Below are 24,894 nucleotides of genomic sequence, written 5' to 3' on the forward strand. Positions count from 1 at the left end.
ATTCTTAATAAAACTTCCTTAAGATTTTTATAGGGGTCTTTCCCTAGCAATTGTATTTCATTCCCCGGACATATTCCCATAGATTCCTGCAGGGTTTGGAAGATGGCACTGCTCTGCTCTTTCCTCAGCTAGGCAGTTCCAGGCAGTATTAGGTCAAAATAGATACTAGTCCAATGTCTTGTCCTTTGTTGAAATCTTCCTTAAAGATTTGACAATAATTCTGATGAACATTGCTCAAATAAACATAAGAATCCCTAATCCATTCCCTACACAAATCCTGGGTAGAAAATCAATGTTCTGAATATTTTATAGCCAAAAGAATGACACTTGTTAAATACAATTGTTATAGTTATTTGCCAATTACAAAAAAGTCAACGAAAATCAACAAAACAAAGAAATTTCCTTTAAAAAGAAAGGCTGTCTTTTGGTTTTTTTAATAAGTAAAAAGGAGAAATGAAAAAAGTGTATGAAAATGTAGTATACAGAAAAAGGATAGCAATACTTTTCTTCCATATCGTATAAAATGGAGTCATCCCAATAAAGTTAGCAGAATATTCAGGGCAAAAAAAAAAGTACTTCACATCATAAATTTTCTTGCCATAAAATGAGGTAGCCTTTGAATTTTAAGATGGCTTCAAGAGATTGCAAAGGAGAATGAAAGCAAGAAACAGCATCTCAGAAACTGTTTAGTCAGGGCTGCTCTCATGCTCGGGAGCTTTGCCATTAAATACAGCATGGGAAAGATCAGACCAGAATATGGGGATGAGCCCCCCTCGTGGCATTTGATCTTGCAATAGGAGTTGCCAGAATGATGCACAAAGACAGCACTGTTGATATCCGCATTGCCTGGATCGCATTTTGCGTTGTCTCCTTAATGGTCAACTGGTCACCCTAGCCTTACATAAGCCGCTGTTCTTTTAAACCTCTTGTTTTCTACAGAGGAGTTTGCTGCGCCTCAATTATTTTAGCACTGCAGGAAAACTGGAATGATGTAATCCCTGCAATGGGGAAACGTCATGCTATTTTTGACTAGCTGCACTAGCAAGACACCTTCCGTCCCCACGTCTTATGCAGCAGTTGGGGGGGAGATCACGTGACATCGCCGAAGCGATTTCTCCCCCCTTTCCCCGCCTATTGAATCGCTTTCTCGTGATGTCATCGCCCTTGATTGGGCGCGAATTTTCTTCTCCGTGCAACCTTCTCCCTCCGTCAAGAGCTCTCCGCGCCTCCTCGGGCATCCAAGCAGAGTTCTGGATGAACGAATAGACGTTTTGAACTAGGCCTGAGTTGGTTGCTGGGAATCGTAGTCTTTTCAGGATAGGACGTCACCGTCATTACCCGTCATCCTCTTTGGGCCTTGCTTCCTCTTCCTCCTCCTTTTAAGCGTTTCGCTTTACTCGTTTCCTTTTTTTGGTTCCTGTCAAAATGGCGGATCGTCGGAGGCAGCGCGCTTCTCAGGATAGCAGCGAAGAGGATGAGTCCGATTCGCCGCCTGGAAGCGCAGCTTCTTCCCCGCACAGCGGCAGTCACCGCGTTGGCTTAGCCGGAGCGACAAGTACCGTCGCTGCTATCGCTGGTACTGAAAATGTAGAGGCGCCGGTGACGGTTGGAGGTAGCCCGGCCGACTCGGAGTGTGTGAGTGGAAAGAGGGAACGGGAATGCTCTCAGGATCTGTTCCTTTGCATATTATAGCGGGGAGGTTTTGACTATGATCCTCTCTTTAGGAGGCTCCTGCAAAGTTGGGGAGAGAGCCGGGGAGGGGAAAGTGGTTCTGAGCATGTGCAGAGTGCCCCTTTAATTCGCCTCTGACTAAATAGCCCACCAGGTTCCGCTTGGATGGAGAAAAACAAGCTAGTATTTGGTTTTCTTTTCGATGCTTTCTCCATAGCTGTTCTATCGTCTCGGAAGTAGATGGGTACCACTTCCGTTTGCGTGCTGCATTAAAACAAAATTGTATCTCTGAGTATAATACAGTATGCAGAAGGTGCGTACCTGTTATTCTAAGACAAAGGATGGTGGTGGTAAAGCAAATTTCAACAAGGGTATCTTTTATTTTGCGGGTATTTAAATTGAACTTTTGAGATTACACATACTCTTCTTAGGTTTCTAGTACTATTATGTTTGAATGCATGTCATATTTTAGTTTCTTACACCTGAGGTGCCTTTTTAAATAAGCATTGTGGGTTTTATGTAATGTCATGAAAATGTGGTCCTGAATATTTTGCTTTGGCATTTTGAAACTAGCAATATATTAGGTTAAACACCCAAATCGATACTGTAATTCTACTTTGAAAATAATTCTTGGTGAATTATAATAAACATTGTATTGAAAATTCAAAGTCAGAAAAGGAGATTTTATTTGGTAGATGCAGGAATTAAATATTATTTTACAATGTATCGGTTACATATTCATTTAGCAAATCTACATTTACATTTAACAAGTGTTTTCTGTATAATGATGATTTTCCATTTTTAACCTGTTTTCCATAGTATTAAAAACTGTAAGTACTTAGAAATTAGCATTCAGATCTTGCAGCTTTAATTTAGGTTTATTATACCTTTTTTGTATTGTATATTATATGGTAATATTATATTACCATAGTGAATATTTCTGTAAAAAGTAAACTCTGTAAAATAATACCTTGACACATTCTTGTTATCTGATCTCTTATGTTTGTGTAGAGACATAGATAACATTTATGTTTTTTAGGCACATAGAGGCTTAGATGTTTCAGGAACGTCTATGTTGCTAATGTGGACAGATGAATATAAATCCAGTTTTCAATTTTTAAAATGCACCTGGACAGTGCATGTATTAAATAATAATTTGGGGTCCAGCATTTTCCAAGAATTACTTTTTTCCTTAAGTAAATTATTCATATTCTTTATGAAGAAGATAAAATTATCCCAAAGTTCCATCAGGCAGGATTTCCTGTAAATGAAAGGAAAATATGTCTTCTTTCTTTTGGAATAGTCTGATGCTTTACTTACTTTATAGCAAAATAATTACTCCTAACAACAATCAGGCTCAGTTTTAAATAGCAGTCAAACAGCACACATAAAGAAGTTTAAGAATAAGGAAAAATAACCAAAATTATAGTCTTAAGGTTCATTAACATTCTTGTTATAAAAGTTAAGATGTTATCCTATTATGTAAGCACTATAGGAACCTCTAATTCTATTCCATTCACTTCTCAGCATCTGCATATCAAGTTTATGACAAATATCTACAAAAACTAATAGGTTTTTAAAAATAGATTGTTAAACAAGGATTTAATAAGTTCTTGCATCTTGGGTGAAAATGTTGTTAATTCAAACACTGTTAACATATACTGTAAATATTGCCATTGGTTTATATCTGATAGATGATATTTATCTCTTAACACAACATTTGTTAAAATTCATCTTCCTCATCTGTCAATTGAGCTAGTGTCAATATCCCCACATCCATTCAAATTTTCCATGTCTTTTTCCTAATTTTTAAAGTTGGTTTCCCCATAAAGTCAATCTCACATGGGAAAAAGTCATCCTTTTTTATTAGGCATTCCATTCCATATATTTCTAACTGACATAATTGTTTTCACTGAAAATTATTGGAATTGAACTCCAAGTAGGATTTCTTTTGTAGCTTTGATACAATTCCACCTCTACCTAATATTTATATTAATAACTTGATAATACATCTCTGTTATAGTTATATGTTTATTTATTTATTTATTACTTGGATTTGTATGCCGCCCCTCTCCGAAGACTCGTTGCATTGACGTGCTAATCATTCCTTCAGAAGTACATAATAATTTCTCCAATATTTTATTCATAGTAGTTTGGCAGGTAGGCAACTAAGAAGTAATAACTGATACAAAATCATCTAATGAAGCACAAATCCAAGATAATTCTTAATTTGGATCTCCTCAGACTATGCCCAATCTTAAAGCAACTATTCCTGAAGCAGTGTAATGTACCATATTTGCATCTTCTTGTTTTCTTTTTTTGATAAATGTTTTCTTTCTCAAAACAGGAAAGTGAAGATGGCATAGAAGGACATGGTAAGTGATAGTAGCTTTTAACAGTAGTGATTGGTGCTAGAAATATAAAATAATTACATAGCAATATTTTTAAAATCATAAAATATTTGTTGCAAATCTGTATTTCTTATTCTACCCCTTCATTTATGATAATGACCTTTTGTATAGTCTAATATTTCTGTTGTTAGCAGCGGAAGCAATATATGATCAATTACCAGGGCATAGATTTGTTATTTCATAATATTCCACATTGTTGTTTGGCTACCATAGCAGACCACAGTTCTTCAAGATGGTTACACTGCAATAATATAATTGTAAAAAACATAGATTCCCAAGGCTAGAGTTTTCCAGTTCAGACACCAGCTACAGATTGGCATAATTGTTATTGTCCGTAAGGTCAGGAAAAGGAGGATGAAGGTGAATGTTATCCGCATACTGACGACATTCTATTCCAATTGTCTGGGTAAATGTTCCCAATTTGAACAGAGAGAAAGTTTCTTGAAAATTTCTACTGTTATTTTAGATAAGAAGGGATGAAATCATCACATTGTGGCTCAGTTTCTAACTCACTGAGCCACTTCAGTAGTATCCATGATCAGTACTATTAAAGACCACTGAAAATTTCTGAAAAACCAATACAACACTGCTCCAACTTCCACATACTTAAAAAAAATATATCAGGGCAGCCAACAGCCTTTCTGTGGTATCTTCACATCTAAAGTCAAACGGAAATGATTTGTCCACCTCAAATGAGGGGAATAAGTGGCATTGTGATATTCTTTGTGCTGGCCCATTCTTGCTTTGGGCAGCCTTGTTTTCTTTCTCAAGGTCAGCAAGAGTTGTCACATTTCCCTTCCACCTTTCTCTGGGTCCAGCATTTTAGGTTTCTCTTTTTTGGCTTCATGGTGAGCGCTCTGCTTTGAAGGACCTTGAAACTGAAAGCTTGGAGTCAATCCACGTTTTGCAGACATCTCTGGAAATGGCTTGCAAATGGCCACCTCCCTGTGTGTTCTTAGAATAATTAACTTATTCCAAGCTTACTGAGAGTAATAGTTAGATAACCACCACTTTTTTTTACATCTTTTTGAAGGAAGTTGCATTATTTATTTATTCAAAATGATTGACATTGGAAAAAAACTAGTTTGCACACTCATCCAGTTAGACTTCTTTATTAGATCTTAATAGGCATAATGAGCAAGAATCTAGAGAAAAAAATAACAGAAAACAAAAGTATTTCATAAATAAGAATATTTTTAGGAGAGGGAGAAACAAGAGTTCTGGAACCATACTGAACAGCAAGTTAGAAAAATGGAATAAAGGAGCAGGGTATCAGTAAATGATAGACATGGAAGAATTAAGATTGTAAAAGGTCATGGGTGATGAAGACCAACATTTTGTACATATGGACAATGAGTTTAGAAAGGGTTCAAAAACAAACATGAAACAAGTATAAGGATCTGTAAAGAGATACCCTCCATGGGAAGGATGAAAAATTTAGGGCAGAATTCTTGGAAAAGGAAAAATGTATTTATTAGTCAATGGATTAGTGCTGTAATTTTTTGTGAAATAGATGTAGAGGAGCAATATTTATGCTTTACCAAAAAAAATTACAATAGATGGAATATTCAAAACAAGCAATATTAGATGGATAACTCAAAGATAAAACAAGGTTGCAAATGGATTTGGAGGGTATGAATGAAATAATTGGGAAAAATATGACAATTAAGCCTTTAAAATGTTGCATTTTGGAAGATATTTTTCACCTCAAACAACTCTTTATTTTTAGCTGTTCTCTCTGATTATGAAAGTGCTGAGGATTCCGAGGTGAGTTGAGGTCCTACACATCATTTTATAATGTGCATGAATATGTAACAAAGCAGTTTGTTGGATTTTTAAAAACTTGCTAGGTAGATTTAGAGCAATGACTGCTAACCCTTTGAGTACAGAGTGCCAAAACAAGTGTGTGCATATGCGCATGCTGGAGTGCCGGAACCTAGAAGAACGCAGCTCGCCAGTATGCATGTGCCCAGCAGTCATCTGCTCTTCTGGGTTCCATTGGATGCCTGCATGCCAGACAGTTGGTGGCTGGCATTCATACATGCGATGGAAATTGGAAGAGCAGCTGATGATGGTGCAAGTGCCCACCGAAAGGACTCCATAGGATTGCCATCAAGCATGCCATAGGTTTGCCATCACGGATTTAGAGACTGGATTCAATAAGTGAAATATTTACTTCCTTATCACGAAAAGCCATTCAGATCTTTTTTTTAAAACACTTTGTGTATCTGGAGAGTCTCAGTCATTCAGGTCATGCATATTTCAGCAGTTCTCCGTGGCATCCTCCATAGAGGCCAGGATGGGATATCTCTAGTCCTTCAGCTCTGTGAGTTGTAACATTTAGGACCTCCTCCCTGCCACAGTCCAGTTCTTCAACTCAGTCCTAACTCTGAAGGACAAACTGGAGATTTCTCCTTAGTTAAATTTAGGTTAGGATTGTCAGTGAAGAAAACTCCTTGAATTTTTTTTTTTGCCAAAAGGCAAAGCTTAGCTTCTCTTTCCTTTTGTACAACTGTTGGATCAATCAGCTGTTTGGCTATGCTCTCCGCTGCTGGGGATAGAGCGAGGGCACCTTCCCTTACCGCTTGGATCATTGGAAGCTAGCTCCGGGCTCCGGGTTAGCTAGATTGCATCTCTGGACTTAGTTTCCAATGCCTGAGGACCAGCTGCAATCCCTTGGCTCTCTGCAGAAGTGGATTGCAGCTTTGAGTCAGATCAGGATGGCTCATCCCTTTCGGAAGGAGAGCTGCCAGAAGAGGGGGATTGTTCTGTGAGGTTGCGTTTTCTGACAGTCTGGTCTTTTAGGATCTCTTCAATCTGGCTCTTTTAAAACCCCTGTTTTTAAATGCCCACCTATGGCACGACTGCCTAAACCATCTAACCAGTTGGACTCACTCTCCAAGGTAACTGAACAAGATGATTTTCTATTCACTGAAAGCTTTTAGAAGCCGGACGCCGTACCCATCCCTCCCATGTTTTTGATGTTATAAGATGACTGGACCACAGCCACCATGAAGCCTAGTGGCTCAGAGCACATGTTGTTGGGGTGGACTCTGATCTTTTGGATCTCGTTCAGGTTTCCAGGGTGGATGCTCCAGTGGTGGCACTAACCTCTTCCTCTATTTTAACCCCAAACGTGGAGGACGCCTAGAAGGCAGAGGACAGAAAGCAGGAGATGATGTTTCGCAGGACTGTGTGGCAGTCTCCTGGGCTATTTGGGGCTCAACTCCTTCCTCTTCTTTTACCAGGTCTTCACTGCACTGGCTGTGACAGTTGCAGGTCTGCCTGCTGGCTGAGAACCTGAGTAAGATTATCACAGCCGTGGAATATACAGCTGATGCAGCTGTAATTCTTTTACCATGGCCAGATTCTCAGCCAGAGCCATGGCGTCATCTGTAACGGCTTGCAGGATGGTCTGGCTCTATCACTGGAAAATGGACATGCAGAACAAATTGAAGTTTGCAGCATCCCTTTTTGAAGGGGACACCTTATTTGGTAGTCTCTCGAGCCCTCCCTCATCGAGACGAGGGGAAAGAGTTCGCACCCTATTACAGATGGCCCTCCTTCAAATGGGAGAGGTGCCGAGGCAGGTTTCCCCCATCAGCAGCGGCCTTTCTCCTCCAGGTCTGGATTTCAGGGTGACCACTCTGAGTCTTCCAGTAGAGGCAGACATCAATTTCTGGGAAAGAATGCCTTCAAGCATTCTTTCCAGTAGAGGCAGCTCCCAATTCTTCTGTCACAGGAAATTATCTCAGCACCCTCCTCCACATTGGAGGTCGCCTCAGTTTGTTGGCAGGACACTACCCAGGATGCCTGGGTTTGGGAGACTATTTCTCATGGTCTCTCCCTGGAATTTCTCGCCCCCCTCCAGGTTTTTCATCTGCTGTCCCATTTTGGGGAATCCCGCTAGGCAGACACTCATGAAATCTGCTGTTGAGCATGTGATGACTATTCAGGCCATTCAACCAGTTCCACTGGATCAGCAAGGGATGGGATGCTATTCAGTGTTGTTCATAGTACCCAAGGCCTCGGGGGGATAGCAGGCAATTCTAAATTTCAAAGCCCTCAACAGATATCTGGTGTACAGGAGGTTCAAAATGCACTCTTTCCATTTCATCCTGGCTGCTATTCGGGAGGGGGACTTCTTAGCATCGGTAGACCATACTGAGGCCTATCCCCATGTCTCCATTCCTCAGCCCCTAGACAATTCCTGAGATTCTGCGATAATGGCTGGCATTTCCAGTATTTGGCCCTCCAGATGTTTACAAAAATCATGGCCTGCTGGCAGTTTTTCTCAGATCGTTGCCTATTCACATCTAGTGCAATCTTGATGACCTGATTTAGGCCCCTTCCCAGGGTCAAGCCTTTCAAGGTCTAGACACTATCATCCGAGTCCTTGGTGAATTTGGACAAATGCCATTTAATCCCATGTATTAGTTTGGTTCATCTAGGAGCCATCACTGGCAGTAACAACAGATTTGTATTCCTTTCCCAACTCCTGGGGAACATGATATTGTGCCATGGGCTCATTTCCATGCTAGGCCACTTCAGTGGTTTCTGCTCCCCTTTCAGAGAGCGGGTCGTGGCTCCTCTCGGTCACTGGTTTGCGTGTCTCCGGAGGTGCTCTGCTCACTCCACTGGTGGGGATCTCGAGCGCTGTTGCAGGGATGCCCCGTTGGGGTAGCCTTTACCACTGATGCTAGTCATTTTGACTGGGGAGCCCACATGGGTTCTAGAGTCGATGGATCCCTCAGGTGCTCCAGCATAACATCAATTGGTTGGAGCTCAGGGAGGCTTTCCTCACTCTCAGGGCCTTTGAGAAGGTGGCTTCGGGCCCTCCTGTCCTGCTCACAGACAGTGTGATTATCATGGCTCATGTGAATAGAAGGGGAGTCCAGGTCTCGAGCTCTACTGGCTCCTCATTGGCCTCGCAGACCATGGTTCGCTGCCCTGGTCGACCTGTTTATCATTAATCCGTGGCGGATCCCCCCCAAAGAGGGTCTCCCTCAGCCAAGGTCTCATGATCCATCCAGAGTTTCATTGGCTCCAGTTTATCCTCTGGAAGTTGAGCGGAGACTCCTGAGCTGGGAACGGTTTCCCATGAAGGTCATTTCGACAATGCAGATGGTCCTCGACCATGCACAACTATGATTATTATTATTATTATTATTATTATTATTATTATTATTATTATTTATTAGATTTGTATGCCGCCCCTCTCCGTAGACTCGGTTAAAAAAACATTATTAAGCAGACATACATACAAACATACCATACATAAATTGTATAGGCCCGGGGGAGATATCTCAGTTCCCCCATGCCTGACGACAAAGGTGGGTTTTGAGGAGTTTACGAAAGGCAAGAAGGGTAGGGGCAGTTCTAATCTCTGGGGGGAGCTGGTTCCAGAGAGTCAGGGCTGCCACAGAGAAGGCTCTTCCCCTGGGGCCCGCCAAACGACATTGTTTAGTTGACGGGACCTGGAGAAGGCCCACTCTGTGGGACCTAATCGGTCGCTGGGATTCGTGCAGCAGAAGGCGGTCTCGGAGATATTCTGGCCCAATGCCATGAAGGGCTTTATAGGTCATAACCAACACTTTGAATTGTGACCGGAAATGATGCTACTTGACGGACCTTTTTGGAATGGTGTGCCTCCATTCATTTGGACCCCATGGGGATAGATGTTGTTGACTTTCTTACATTTACGCAGGAGGACAGGGGGCTATCCCCTAATACACTACGGACTCAGATAATAGCATTGTCCACAGTGTTACAGGTGGGGGGTTTGGGTTCCCTGTCCCATCATCCCAGAATTTGGACTTTACTGCAGGTGGCCTCCAATTTGAAACCCCCTCTGGTCCAATGTTACCCCACCTGGGACTTGACCAAAGTTTTGCAGGCCCTTACCTTTGAGCCATTATGGGAAGCTTGTACAAGGTGGCGCTCCTGGTGGCTGTCATGTCAGCCAGGCATGTTTCAGAGTTGGCCGCTTTATCAGTGCAAAAGGACCTGTGCCTGTTTCATTCGAAGATAATGGTTCTGTGGTTGGACCCCACCTTTCTTCTAAAGGCCAGTTCCTTGTTTCACCAGGCTCAGGAGAGATTTTGCCAGACTTATGTCCCAGGTTGCGGCAGGTCTTGGAACAGACCTGGCACATTCTGGATGTGACGTAGGCTCTTTGCATTTACATCTCCAGAATTGCTTCCTTTTGGAAGACTAAATCCCCGAATCATGACATCTTCATGTCCTTTCAGCCAACAACTCTAAGCCACAAGGTGTCACATCCTACAGTGGGCTGTTGCCTTCGGGCAGCTACCACCCACACCTATGAGGCTCAGGCGCTCCCAGTGCTCTGGGGGTCACTGCTCATTCAACGAGGAGCACGGCTACTACCACTGCCTGGGCCATTCAAGCTCCAGTAGAAGAGATTCGCAGGGCTGTGACGTGGACTTATCCATCACTGCTCATCCGCCACTATAGACTTGATGCTTTTGTGTCAGTGGAGGCTGCCTTTGGCAGGAGAGTTCTGCAGCAGGTCCATGATCATGAAGGGGCTCAGGAATAATCAGACGCCCAACCGTAGGGCATGCCAAGCTTTGGTATGTCCCATCTGGCCTCTGGAGGATGCCATGGAGAAGGGGCATTGGTGTTACCTGAGACACCTGTTCTCATGGCAATCCATAGAAGAGGCCAGACTTCCTCTGGGGTTTTCCTCAGAATTCACTGCATCACAAAGGACCCTTGTTCAGTGGCAGTACTATGCTGGCGGTTGGCACAGGTAACGTTCGGATGGCACATCCAGAGTGTGCCAGGTCCTGTTCCTTGGATGTCGCAACAGCTTTGTTTTGAACTGGACTACTGGCAGGGAGGTGGTCCTAAATGTTACAACTCAGTCATAGAGCTGGAGGACTGCAGCTACCCCATCCTGGCCTCTCCTATGGATTGCCATCAGAATGGACGTATCAGGTGATTGTGAGAGCACAGATAAATCTCAAAGCAGCCTCATTAACTCTCAGAAAGAGTACTAATGCCAGATGACTGTAACAAAACCAGTTCTGACCATTCAGTCAGAATAAAAGAAGCTTCGTGGTTAAGAAGTGAAATGTCTGCAAGGAAAAAGAAAGACAGGTTGCCTTTTGAAAAAAATACCTTTGGGATATATGCTATGTAATATATATATGTGCTTTGCAGCATTTAGGTTTTTGTGTTTCTTATATTTTAAAAAAGTATTGAATTACACACAATTGAACATATTGTCTTGCATAGTATAGACAAAATTGTTATTATCTAGTCCTTCTAAATTAAACCAAATTGGATGTTTGTTTTAGGCTGAGGAAGGAGAATACAGTGAAGAAGAAACCAATAAAATGGACTTAAAGCGGGACAGAAATGACACTGAATTAAGAACAAAAGGGGATGAGAAACCAGAATCAAAAGGCACAGTTGCAGGTGAAAGGCAGAGTGGGGATGGGCAGGTATGTTTTGAGCTTAAGTATTAAATAACATGGAAATTAAAATAAGTATTTGTATTGTTTAGCAAAATATGGTCATAGAATGAAAAAATCCTTTATTTTTAAGCTATCACATTTCAGTAGATTTTTTTCTTATGCTTGTGTTATTTTTGAAGTTGAATTCTAAGCAAGTAGTTTTATAAAAATTTTGTGAACAATATTTTGTGTTTTGATATTTGCAGCTAAAAAGTAAAGAGCTATTTTGGTTTAGTGTAGTAGCAATAAAACTCAAAAGTAATGAGCGGTGTATTATAATCAAATTTCCCCATTATTATTATCATTCATTATTTTTCACCATTATTTTTCATGTTAGTTCAATGCAATTTTTGTCATTTTTTACCAATTTATATTATAATACATATTTTATGCATAATTAAATGAGTAATACAAAAGCAGTGTTTGATTAACAACCATTCTTTCAGCAACTATTGGAAGTTAGAACCACTCTGAATGAAAGGTACTGATGTCTGGTTCCTAAAGTTACAGTTATTGTACTGTTCTTGTGATAATGTGTTCAAAATTTGCATGGTTGGCAGCCCATCCACAAGGGTGTTTCAACTCCCCCACCCACCTATCTTTCCCATTTCTCTGCAACACATACATCTAGCTGGGTGTCTCAACAGGAGGAAAAAGAAGACAACAAATATTCACTGGGCATTGTACAGCTGGTGGGATGCGTGGTGGTAGTGGCGGTGGCTGGGGCTTTGTTCATGGGGCTTGAGATGACATTTGTTGCAGCACTGATACTGTTGGGATAAAGGCTTGGGGATAGTGGTGGTTTATTGAGATTGCTGGAGGCTTTGGACCTCTGGTTCAGCCTTAGTGTTGGTCATGCTGCTGCCAGCCAGGAGTGCCCACAGTGCAGTGGAGCCAAGAGGACAGAGATCAGAGAAGGTATGTTGGTGAAGAGAGTTGCCTCACTGAGGCTCAGAGCAGGGAGGGGCTAAGATGGCTTTGATTGAGTATGTCCTCAACTAACCACTGGGATTTGGTTAACAATGACGATGGAAACTGCCAAGATTTTAAGGTCATTATACTTTACAATCATATCATTTAGTGATAGAAAACCCAATTTTAATTACATTAAGAATTATCTATATCTGTATTGCTTAAATACCCTGCTGAAATATACTGCTCAAAAAAATGAAGGGAACACTCAAATAACACATCCTAGATCTGAATGAATGAAAAACTATCATTGAATATTTCATTTGCACAACTATTCCCTTTGCACAACAGCATGTGAAATTGACTGTCAATCAGTGCTGCTTCCTAAGTGAACAGTTTGATTTCACAGAAGTTTGAGTTACGTGAAGTTATATTCTGTTTTTTAAGTGTTCCCTTTATTTTTTTGAGCAGTGTATTTTTCATTAATATATATAAACAAAGTTATAGAAATTTTTTTAAGAGGACGTATTTTAATTGACTACACATTATTCCTCCTATCGTAACACATATTTCATCGTATATAACCTTGTGCATATCATCATTTTCTAACTATATAAAATATGAACTCAATTATTGATTTACATGACTAATATTTCATATTAGTACTTTCAGAAATATTTTAAAATGTTACAGTGATTGATTTATATTTGGTACAGGTAATCCTCAATAAATATGGAGTTGAGCCCCAAATCTCTCTTGCTAAAAAGACATTTGTTAAATGGGTTTCGCTTCATTTTACAATGTGAATTGCTGCAGTTAAGTTAGGAACACAACTGTTAACTGAATTTGGCTATCCCATTGACTTGTTTGTCATAAGATTGGACAACATGATCACATGACTCTGAGACACTACAACTATCATAAATACACACCAGTTACTGAGCATCCAAATTTTGATCACATGATCATGGGATGCTGCAATGGTCATAAGTGAAAAAATATATAATTCTAAGTCAGTTTTTTCAGTGCTATTGTAACTTTGGTCACTAAACAAACGACGATAAGTTAAAGGCTACCTGCAATAATCCCCCCTTGTCTATCCAGTGTATATAATCATAGCATTTGATCACATTTTTAGTAAACCATGGTTTCTGATATATCGGTGTTGGGTTTTCAATAGATCAGTGAGTGTTTGATGCTTCTCATTTTAGGAAAGCACTGAACAAGTTGAAAACAAAATTGGTAAAAAACTTCCTAAGCATCTTGATGATGATGAAGACCGGAAGAACCCAGCGTACATACCTCGTAAAGGTCTTTTCTTTGAGCATGACCTCCGTGGACAAACTCAGGAAGAGGAAGTCCGGTAGGTGATAGGAATAGCAGATAATAATTGTAGAAAGAATTCATAGGCAGGAACATTTTATTTGCAGGGACAACTGGCTGCTAACAGAAAAAGATATCCAGACCACTAACGAGGATTACATTTTAATTTTTAAATTTTGTCTCATTATGTGGGCTATATAGTAAAATAATAAAATTGAAGGAAAGTGTGGAATTCACACTTGGTCTATAGTGGTTATTGGATGATTAATTGACTTGGGACAGCCATTAATAAGAGAATACGGCTCTAGGAAGCTATTTGTCTCTCATGATGAAGTCTTCCCATGCGAGTTATCATTTTTTCTTGAGAAGCATAATGGCCTTTCTGAAATCTATGGGAAAAAAAATTAATGAAAGATTTTCAAGGATTTGGTTAAGTTCTAAATTTTCCTTTGTAGAATCATGTATTGATGGCTCTGGCTTTAGTTCATTGCTTTATCTATGGTGTAGAGCAGTAGTCTCCAAACTTGCTACCCACACATACCAGTCTAATTGTTCTAAATCTAATTGTTTTTCCATATCTTGGTACACAAGACCTAAGGGTCGCCAGCGTAAATTGTGGAAAGACGAAGGACGATGGGAACATGACAAATTTCGAGAAGATGAGCAAGCACCAAAATCCAGACAAGAGCTAATTGCTCTTTACGGCTATGATATCCGCTCTGCACACAACCCTGATGACATCAAACCCAGGAGAGTGCGCAAACCAAGGTGAATTTGTAGAAGTTGTTCAGTGTACTTTTTATGGAACAATATTGTAGGGCTTGATTTTTTTTCCTGACCTTGAGAGAAGAATAATTGTGATGATTAATTGAACATAAAACATTCATTTCTGATCAACAGCATCTCTTCTTCATTTAGGTTTGGGAGTCCACCACAAAGAGAATCCAATTGGTCTAGTGAACGACCAAGTAAGCCACCACGACATCAGAGTGTAGACAATACTACTGTGGCACCCCGGACATTCATTAATCGAAACTCAGCAGGAACAGGGCGGATGGCCAGCCCAAGGGCATTTCCCAAACCTAGTGGCTATAAAGATACTCGCCCAAGTTATCGAGCTGTGGATGTAAGTAGTCAACATTCACCTCGCTTCAGTGAACAATCAAAACCTGAGAGCAGTTACCGGGCCAGACGATCAGATCCAATTCCAGCAAGAGAGCCTTCTCCCAAATCTGAGATACCACCTGTTCAAAACAGCCCTGTTAAAAAAGAAGAAATTGTTTTGGAAAATCAAACTCCACCTGCAGATATTCTACAGACACAGCCAGATAGGCCTATGGAAAAAAAATCCTACTCTCGGGCAAGAAGGAGTCGGACCAAAGCAGGCGAGACAGGAAAATTGGCAGATGAAGTTCCACCACCATCAGGGTTGATGCCAGCACCATTAAAAACTGCAGATATTATACCATCGCCGCCTTCAGCAAAGACTGGTAATTGGGAGGCACCTGCTGAGGCAAATCTGGGTGGTCTTGAACAAGACATGACTCAGTTGAATATGACAGAACAAAACTGGAATCAAGGGCAACCCCAGTTCATACCACCACAAGGTAAGTGATATGCTAAAGCAAGGAATTTTTTTTTTACAGAATATATAAACTAGAACAACTCTTGTTCATCATTTCAGAGATCTTTACTTACCCAAACAATGAAACAGAATGACAATGGGGAGGCAAAACCTCAGTGGGAGCAAGTATAACTTCTGACTTCCCACTGTATTTCCTTTTGGGAGGGAAACAAAGCTTCGTTCATTCATTCATTCATTCATTCGATTTTTATGCTGCCCTTTCCTTTAGACTCAGGGCGGCTTACATCATGTTAGCAATAGCACTTTTTAAAAGAGCCAGCATATTGCCCTCACCAGTCGCTTAACTACCATTTAAAGTTATGATAAACTTCAAAATAGTATTTGTGGTCTATCCTTAAAGATACAAGCTTTGCACACACATGCATGATCATGAGATTGCATGTGGGGTACTTGGTAACTGGCAGATATTTACAGTCAGTTGCAGTGTCCTGTGATCATATGATTGAAGGGTGCTTTTTTGTTGTTTTTGTTTGCTGTTTTTCAGCATAAAACAGCAAAAAACACTCATTGGATATGCTGGATTAATGTGAAAAATCTGGGGGATCTGTGATGGGCCTAAAATTGAGTCTGATTACATAGTGCCTCAACTTAGGACCATATAATTGAATAATTGAAATTCTAGGTTTCATTGTGGCTGTAAGTCAAGGAGAAACTGTAAGTTCTACTTCTTCATTTCCATTTTAGTACATTTTTCTGATTAGTTCCCATTTTGGTATTTTGATCTCCAACTTCAACATGAAGCTTATTGATTTTCTGTTTTGTTTTGATAATAAACGTGAATGTATGTATGTATGTATGTATTTATTTATTTATTTATTTATTTATTTATATGCCGCCCATCTCCGGAGACTTGGAGCGGCTATATATTTGCTATATCCTTCCTAACTATGGAAACAGTAAAATTCCTTTTTTATTGGTTGATGTCTAAGTGTTTTTGATACTTTTCCTATTTCCATTTTATATTTTTAACATTCCAAGTTCGCAGTATAATTTTCTTTTTGACGTTTCAGATTTCTTTACCTGCATATCAGCAACTCAACATTTAGGTGGCTCTGCCTGTCCGTTTCCATCCATCCATACTTTTATTATTTTTATAAATAACTCAAGACAGCAAACATGCATACTTCTTCTTTGTCTTCCCATTTTGCCCACAGCAACCCTAAGAGATAGATTTGGCTGAAAGGGAGTGACTAGCCCAAAGCCACCCAGTCGGCTTTCATGTCTAAGGCAGGATTGGAACTCAGTCTTCTGATTTCTAGACCAGCCCCTTAATCACTCAGTTCTTCCTCAATAGTATGTTGTGTGACATTTGATCTGAGATATCAGTCATCTGGAATTCCAATATTATTCCCTTGTTAATTTGTGTGGTTCTCTCGTTGAGATGCATGAGAGGTTTATCATTGCCTTCTGCACTGAATGGAATGATACTATTATCACTTAAATGAATTCGCTGTTGTCACTTAAATAATCATCTGCCCTCATCATCTTTTTATATTGCTGCTGCCCAATTTGGCTTGCTTTTTAGCAGGGCAGCTGGGATGACTTGGCTGACCCTGCTGGGAGTACTGTATTTTTCTCTCCATAAGACACACTTACCTTTCCCCCAAAAAATGAGTGGAAATGTCTGTGTGTGTTATAGAAAGAATATGGGTGATAGGCAGCAGTGATCCCCGCCACCTGGAAAGCTGATCGGCAGTATTCTGGGAAGTCAATCCAATTGCTGATCGACTGCAAAGTCTCCAGCATTCCCCATCGGAAGCAGCAGACATGGAGGAGGCAGCTGATCAGGCTGTTCGCGGCAAGGATGGATACTGAGAGGCAGAGGCAGATTTTTTTTTCTTGCTTTCCTCCTCTAAACCTGGGTGCATCTTATGGTCAGGAGCATCTTATGGAGCAAAAAAGACAGTATATGCACTTAGCGTACTTTCCCAGCCTCATTCCTCCTGGGACCATTCCCTACCATGTGGCAACATGGGAGGATTTGGGCACAACTTTCTCAAAATCAGCAGCATTTGCCTTTTTCATATTAGCTAGGACTTCTCCAAACTTGCTTTCCACTTTTAAAATGTTTCTTAAAAGTAAAGCTGAATAATAATTGATGTTTTCTTTCTCCTTTGTCTTTTCTAATAGGTTTGCCTAATCAGATGCACATTGGAGCAGCCCCACCCCCTCAATTCAACAGGATAGAAGACATGGTAACATTTCATTTACTTTTCTTGCTTCTGAAATAATGAGTTCAATTAAGCACTAGAATGCAAACAGTAGTTGTAGAATTTCTCAACGAAGGGATGAGAGCCCTTTTCGAGCAATAGGATCAGTCCAGCAACTCGAGCTTTGTGGAATACTGGCCTTTGTAATAGATTCATCTAGCTTTGATGTAATGTTTTTGGGAAATAGAATGATAGACAAGATGGGATACCAATAGGACTCAATCCTTCCTGTATAGTGTTAGAGAGAAACATGAATGTATAGTAGTGATCGTAGTAGAGGAAGAAGAACAAAGTTAACACAGGATTCATGTCTTTCCTGCAAAACATTTTATCACTCTGAGCCTCTAAGACCAGGAAAACTAGGAATTGAAAAAAGAAATATGTGGGGTTCATCTCTTAGGATTAGCTACTTTTAAGGAGATACACATTTGAGCAAAGATCTTTTGTAGCTAACAAAGCTCATCAAAAAGGAAAATATTTCATTCTGGCAATCTTTTAAGAAATTAGACATTGCTATGCTTTTTTCCAGGGAGTTCAAGCTGGGCGTGCCAAGCGCTACTCATCACAGCGTCAGAGGCCTGTCCCCGAACCTGCTCCACCAGTCCATATAAGCATAATGGAAGGGCATTACTATGATGCACGTGAGTGCAAACTGTTCATTAAAAGGATTCCTATATTTGTTTTGGATTGGGTTTTGCAGTATTGTGGACTATGTATCAACCCTGAAGGGTTTATGGAGAAAGTGAGAAAGTTCTCAATTGGATACTAAATATGCACTCCTTCTAAACCACAAGGGCTTTTGTCCCTTGTAAGCTAGAAAAAGGATTTCTGGAAGCCTGCTCCTTGTTAGAAAACTTTTTATTTCTAAAACGTAGAATGTTATTTGTGCATTTCATCTGCATCTTGCCTTTAATCTGACACATTTGATAGAATGTATGGTGCTGTCCTGTTCAAATTACAGGTACTCCTTGGATTATGACCATTTGTTCAGCAACTGTTCAAACTTAGGATAGTGTCAAACAAGATATACTCACAACCAGTCTTCAGATTTGCAGTTACATGAATGCAATTTGCTTGGTTGTAAACTGAGCTGCAATTACATTTTGTAATGTTCCACAATCATTTGATAACAATTTGCAACTTTCCCTATTGGCTTTCCATAAACATAGTGAATAGGGAAGACAGCAGGAGGACCAAGTCATTCCCGCAAGTTATTCTCACTTCTGCTTTCTTTTTGCCCACCTGTGTTCTAAAGTGTCCATCCACAACACTTACCTGCCTGCACTTCACAGCAGCAGTCTGCAGCAACTATTTGCTTGCCTGTGTAGCATCATCGATGACATCCTCCTGCCTACAGTCAGGAGCACCCACTGACACTCACTTGCCTGTATCCATAGCACGTACTCATGACACCTGCCTGTATTTATGCTGCAAAGGTTTTGCTTGCTGGCCTGCTTCCTTGGATTCTCACCTCTTCCAAATGGTCCTTGTTTAACAACTCACATAATCCTCAATTAACAATAGCAACAAGCATGGATGTGATTGCCAATGCTACATCGTATGACTGCATTGCTTAGTGATAGAAATTTTGGTTCCAGATTTCCATCGTAACCTGAGGATTACCATATTTTTCGGTGTATAAGATGTATTCCACCCCAAAAGAGGGTGGAAATGAAATGCATGTGCATCTTATACAATGAATGTTGCCAAAGCCCAGCCCAGCCTTCGGCCCCCATTCTTCAATTTCTGCCTCCCAGCAATTTGCATCTTTGCAACAAACAGCCTGGTCAACTTCAGCACAGCCTGATTTAGCACGGGCAGCTGATTGATGGTTGGATCTGCCTCCCAGAATATAACCTATTAGCTGTTCCAGGCTGCGGAGATTGCCACTGCCCATCACCACCCATTGCTTCTGCTGTTTATTGCTATTTCCATGCGCCCTATTTTCAGCCTCTGCGTGTTCCATTTTTGACCTGTTCCGGATGGAGATCTCTGCCACCACCACCTATCCCCGCCAGTGGGAATGGGCTGAAAATGGCATTCACGGAGGCAAAAAATGGGGTGCGCAGAGGTTGAAAACAGGATATGCAGAGGCCAAAAATGGGGTGTGTGGATGCAGTGATGGATGGTGGTGATCCCCACAGCCTGGAATAGCTCATCAACAGTCTTTCTGGAGGTAGATCCAACTGCCAATCAGCTGCTTGTGCTTAATGAGGCTGTGCTGAAGCTGACCAGGCTCTTTGCTCCTGGGAGGCGGACAGATTTCGTTGTTGTTGTTGTTTTCCTCCCAAAAAACTAGGTGTCTTATAGTCCAGAGCATCTTATAGGCCAAAAAATACGTTACTTTAATTTGCAGTAGCCCTGATAAACTGATTCATAGTTGACTTAAACCCAGTTTGCTGCTTTAGTTACTAATGTACTGAACTGTTTAAAAATTATATGTTGTTATTGTTACTTCGCCTAAAGCTTCTTTTTATTTTAATTTCAAAATAATTACTTCTATCAGTGTATGAAAGATAATGTCTAATGATTTGTCCTTACAGTACAGTTCCAAGGTCCAATTTATACACATGGTGAAAATCCTACTCCACTTCCTCCTCAAGGGGTGATTGTTCAACCAGAAATGCATCTTTCACATCCAGGTAGGGGGTGGTTTTTCATAGCTCCTCTTCTCTCCTTCATTTTTCTCTAACATTTCCTTTGAACTTCAGTTTCACCAGCTTGTTAGAAATACCCCCAAATTCATGCAGTGCAACACTTCTATTTCTTGAGATACATTTCAACAAATACATTGTTTGCTGTTAAAAGCAACAAATTGAGATAATGTTATCATTTCTAATACATATTTGCTCTTCTGCATTAAAGAAAATATTAATATCTATTAATATATGTGAATTCTTTAAGGAAATTGAGGAAGATGAAAAATAGATACACTTTCTTCCTTCGCAGTTTGGAGTGACAAAACACTTTGGTGCTTTAATAAAGCTTTACTTATTTATACATTGCAAAAGGAAGCTTTGGATTCCATTCTACCATTTTGCCATATTGCAAAAGCTTTTATAAGTTTCTAAAACAAAGCTCCAAAACTGAGTTTTGACAATTCAAATGTCAGGCGAACAAAAGATGGGGGTTGGATTTTTTTAACGTTTTCTCTAAGCATTAAAATCCAATATGAGTCTTGCAAGCTGGAGTTATTTTAATTGAAAGAAAATGAAACATAACTTGAGATTGGATTTGTTGGGACCATAAAGTTGAAGGTAAAGGGCTTTGTTTTTTTTTAATAAAATATTTGATCTTTTGGAAAAGGAGAACATTCATAATAATTGGTTTTACACATTTTTGATGCATAGTTTACATTTTTACCTTTCAGTTTTGGAGAGAGGAGAACCTATACTTACTTTAGGTCCTACCACTGGCTAGGAAACACACTGTCTTTTACTATGTCTACCTGATGTTTTGAAATTTTGTTTTTCTCTTTTCTTGGCTGCCTTCTCAAAATATAATAAACTGGCATGTTGGCATGCACCACATCCCTTTGATTAAATTAAAAAAATTGAACCAGGAAACATGTCTTGCATCATGGAATGAAATCCCTCTGAGATCCATGTGGCTCCCACCCTAACAATATTCCAGAAAACCTTCCTAATCTGGTTGTTTTGGGTTAGAGTAGATGGAGTCCTCTTTTGGATGATTTTTTTTGGTATATAGTCTGTATTGACTCTTGATACTGTTTTGGTTATTCCAATTTATTGTGTTTTTATTTTGTTCCTTGCCCAGATATGTTTTGTGGTCAGTTGGTGTCTAAGTCTAATAAAATAATTGCACAAGAAGAAAGAATTTTAAAATATATAACAGAGTGGAGGGGAGAGATATTCTGGTCCTTCTGTTAATCAAGTAGATTAATCTTTGAAAATCAATCTCTGCAGGCAAAGAATATGTGGCATATTGTAGATGTATGTTCCAGTGACTTATTCTTCTTAGTAGCTAGATGAATCAAGTATTCTTTTAAGTGAGCAGATACAATAAAATGATATATATTCCATCTTTGCTTCCTGATAGCATTTTTATTTCAGAATTGTTTGACTATGTCTTTGCCAGGATTGCATCCTCATCAGACACCTGCACCTCTGGCTAATCCTGGTTTATATCCTCCTCCTGTCTCCATGCCTCCTGGGCAGCAGCCACCACCACCACCACCACAACAGCTGTTAGCACCAACCTACTTTCCCCCTCCCGGAGTAATGAATTTTGGCAACCCCAGTTACCCCTATCCTCCAGGAGCACTTCCACCTCCCCCACCTCCCCATCTCTATCCTAACACTCAAGTAAGTTTACTTAGGTTTTGCTTTTAAATCCTGGCCTTTTTTTGGGGGGGGGGGGGGGGGGACAACTTTTTTTCTGAAAGAAGAAAAACATGAATTAATGATTTATGGATTTTAAGATTTTAAGAGATGCAGATTAAAAGAGTGTATTTGTAAAAATTTTAAGAGGGACAATATGATTATAATTAATCTGTTGAAAAGATTATTTAAAGTTTATGTATTTCTTAACTATACCTTTCTTTTTATCTTCTTTGACTTGTTTTTTTTTCTTTCCATTTGTTTATATTATGTGAAAATGTCCAATAAATCTAAATTAAAAATTGCTGAAATTTAATGAAAATGGTAGTACTACATACTTTAATAAGTGATTTCAAAATGAGTGATTATTCATTTATTTATCAGTTTAACCAAAGTTATAACCAGTTTTGGTTTTTACAGATATAATTTAATGATGCTCAGTCATTAAATTAGCCAGTCTCAGTCAATAGACAAACAGATACACAGTGATACCTCATCTTACGAACTTAATTGGTTCCAGGAGGAGGTTCGTAAGGCGAAAGATTTGTAAGACGAAACAATGTTTCCCATAGGAAACAATGTAAAATGGATTAATGCGTGCAAAGGGGGGGAAAATTGCAAAACCGGCGCTCCGCTGGGTGGCGGCGGCGGTCGGCTGTCACCTTTTGAAACAGCCAGACCCTTCTCGGCGTTCTCCCGAACGCCAAACCCGAAAGGTTCGGGTTTAGGAGGCCACCGAGATTCGCCGCCGCCCGGCTGTCACCTTTGCAGAAGAGCCACGGAGCTGTCGGCCAGTCGGGAGGCTCAAACGGAGGTGGGGAATCCCAATGGGGATTTCCATGGGTGGAGCTTTGACGTCACGAAGACGTCCTTCCTGGAGTCCATGCTATTTTATCATTTCACAATTTACTAGATATTGTTGTCTTTTTAACTCAGTGAGTTTTTAAGTCAATTAACATGTCTGTTTTGAATTTCAGTGAATTAAATATTCATATATAATAACATTTTGGAACAAACCAATACTTTTTCTTTCTTTACTTTTCGATTTGCAGGCTCAGTCACAGGTGTATGGAGGGGTCACCTATTACAACACAGTTCAGCAGCAAGTGCAGCCCAAACCTTCACCTCCCCGAAGAGCCTCCCAGCCAGTCACTATCAAACCACCCCCTCCTGAGGTCTGTTATTTCCCCCCTGTCTCTTCCTAGTTTACTATTGTATCTCTTTCCACCGGAATAATGTCCTTTAGTAATGAGAGTTCTGATCTCTGCATCTGACTGTTATGTTGCAAGCTCTAGTTTCTTATTACATATTGTAAATAGGTTCCATGTTAACATCTATGAAGACTTTAACAAATAAACATAGAAGTTAAAATAAAGCTTGATGTCTAAATCCTGTCTAACTGAACAAAAAATGTATTTTAAAATTCATCTTTTTAATTTCAGCTTCACTGTTTGAGAGATAACCTCGCAATAAATCTGAACTTTTGTGCAATGTATAAATGACTATATCGCTATTTAATTGATCTGTCAAAAGCTTAATTTGTTGTGTTTTATCTTTATTTGGTGTGTTATTTTTTTTATCTGAAAATATGTAAGACCCTATTGCTACATCACTATAACATTAATAGTTAAAACATATTGCTCCAAAATGTATCAAGTTAAAGCATTCCCTTTTTAAAATGTGGAAAAAAAATCTACAATTCTACAGAAACCCATTTTCTTTATTTGGGGGCCGCCATTTGAGATAAATTCCTGAAAAGTTTTATACAAAATGGGAATAACTATTATTTTTTGTTTCTTGACTTAATAGTTTTATGATTAGTTACCCAGTTACTGTAAATTAAATTAGATTTTATTTGCTGATTTTATTGAATTGTTGAATTGACAGGTAGCAAAAGTTAGTAATGTTAAGGACTTATGATAATATATTTGTATTAACAATTGTTAACTTCTGACTATTCTCTAGATAAATACCGACTAAACTCACAATTTGTGACTGGGCCGCACCGTTTCAGACTGAGGCTGGGCGTTTCCCAACAGAATGTTTCTTAAAACTCCCTCCTTCCATGTAGGCAGGTAGAATGTTGCAAAGAATGCTAAGTTAAAATGTTCTGCAGGAATATTACTTGTAAGGAGCTCTGTGCACAATGGTAAAACAAAGGATATGCACTTGTGTGTAGTGACCAATTACAAGGATGCTGTTTCATAAAGGTAAAATGCTTTGGATGTGATCAAGATATGACTGAATCTTGGCAACAATAAGCTATGTCTTACACTGATGATTGTTTAGACTAGAGAATAGGAGTCCTTTATGTATCTTCTACTACAGGCTGGATGATATCGTGGTGCTGAGACTAACCTTCCCCCCTTCACAGTAATGAATTAATTCCAAAGCCATTTCAAAGCACCGCAAATGCTTTGAAACAGCTCCTACAGAGAGCAAATTAACTGTCTGCTCTCACAGCCGGCTTCATACAACCCACACACCTGTTTGAAAGGGGGAACTGGCATGTGGTTGAAGGGGCAGGGAATGCTTGCCTGTGCTCCTAACTCAGCACCTCTTTTGACAGACAGATTTGCAGTTTCTTCTTGGGAAAAATGTCGGAGTAGCTAAGATATTTGCTTCAAGAAAGAGTTATTTCTCTGCAAAGAAGTGCAATGGGTAAGGGGCTTCATACTATCAGCTCCAAAGCCATATTAATGAAAGAGTTCTGCTCTTTTCCCCCCTCTCATTTCTATCTAGGATTGTCAGAAATGAAAAGTCCAAAGAAAGAAGCAACATTTAGAGAATTCTGCATCTTGCTGATTTCAGTAGAGTTCCAGAGCTGGCCCTGTGGAAGACAGAAGACAGCTCCTTTGTAGAATCTCACCTATCTTATCCCTTGGTAATGAATAATGT

At 39.8% G+C, this 24,894-nt stretch overlaps 1 protein-coding gene across 1 annotated transcript; it reads left to right on the forward strand.

Moving 5' to 3' along the window:
- The first annotated feature begins 1,399 nt into the window (after nucleotides 1–1,399).
- LOC139155461 (protein CASC3-like) lies at nucleotides 1,400–23,495 on the forward strand. The gene is made up of 12 exons (XM_070730599.1): nucleotides 1,400–1,635; nucleotides 4,019–4,046; nucleotides 5,812–5,849; nucleotides 11,408–11,554; nucleotides 13,690–13,841; nucleotides 14,393–14,569; nucleotides 14,720–15,408; nucleotides 17,577–17,641; nucleotides 18,186–18,297; nucleotides 20,200–20,298; nucleotides 21,755–21,981; nucleotides 23,049–23,495. Exons 1-12 carry the CDS (start codon nucleotides 1,426–1,428, stop codon nucleotides 23,199–23,201), a joined length of 2,097 nt encoding a protein of 698 aa, XP_070586700.1. The 5' UTR covers nucleotides 1,400–1,425; the 3' UTR covers nucleotides 23,202–23,495.
- Nucleotides 23,496–24,894: the final 1,399 nt, after the last annotated feature.

Source organism: Erythrolamprus reginae, unplaced genomic scaffold (assembly GCF_031021105.1).
Source record: "Erythrolamprus reginae isolate rEryReg1 unplaced genomic scaffold, rEryReg1.hap1 H_2, whole genome shotgun sequence".
Classification (NCBI taxonomy): Eukaryota; Metazoa; Chordata; class Lepidosauria; order Squamata; family Dipsadidae; genus Erythrolamprus; species Erythrolamprus reginae.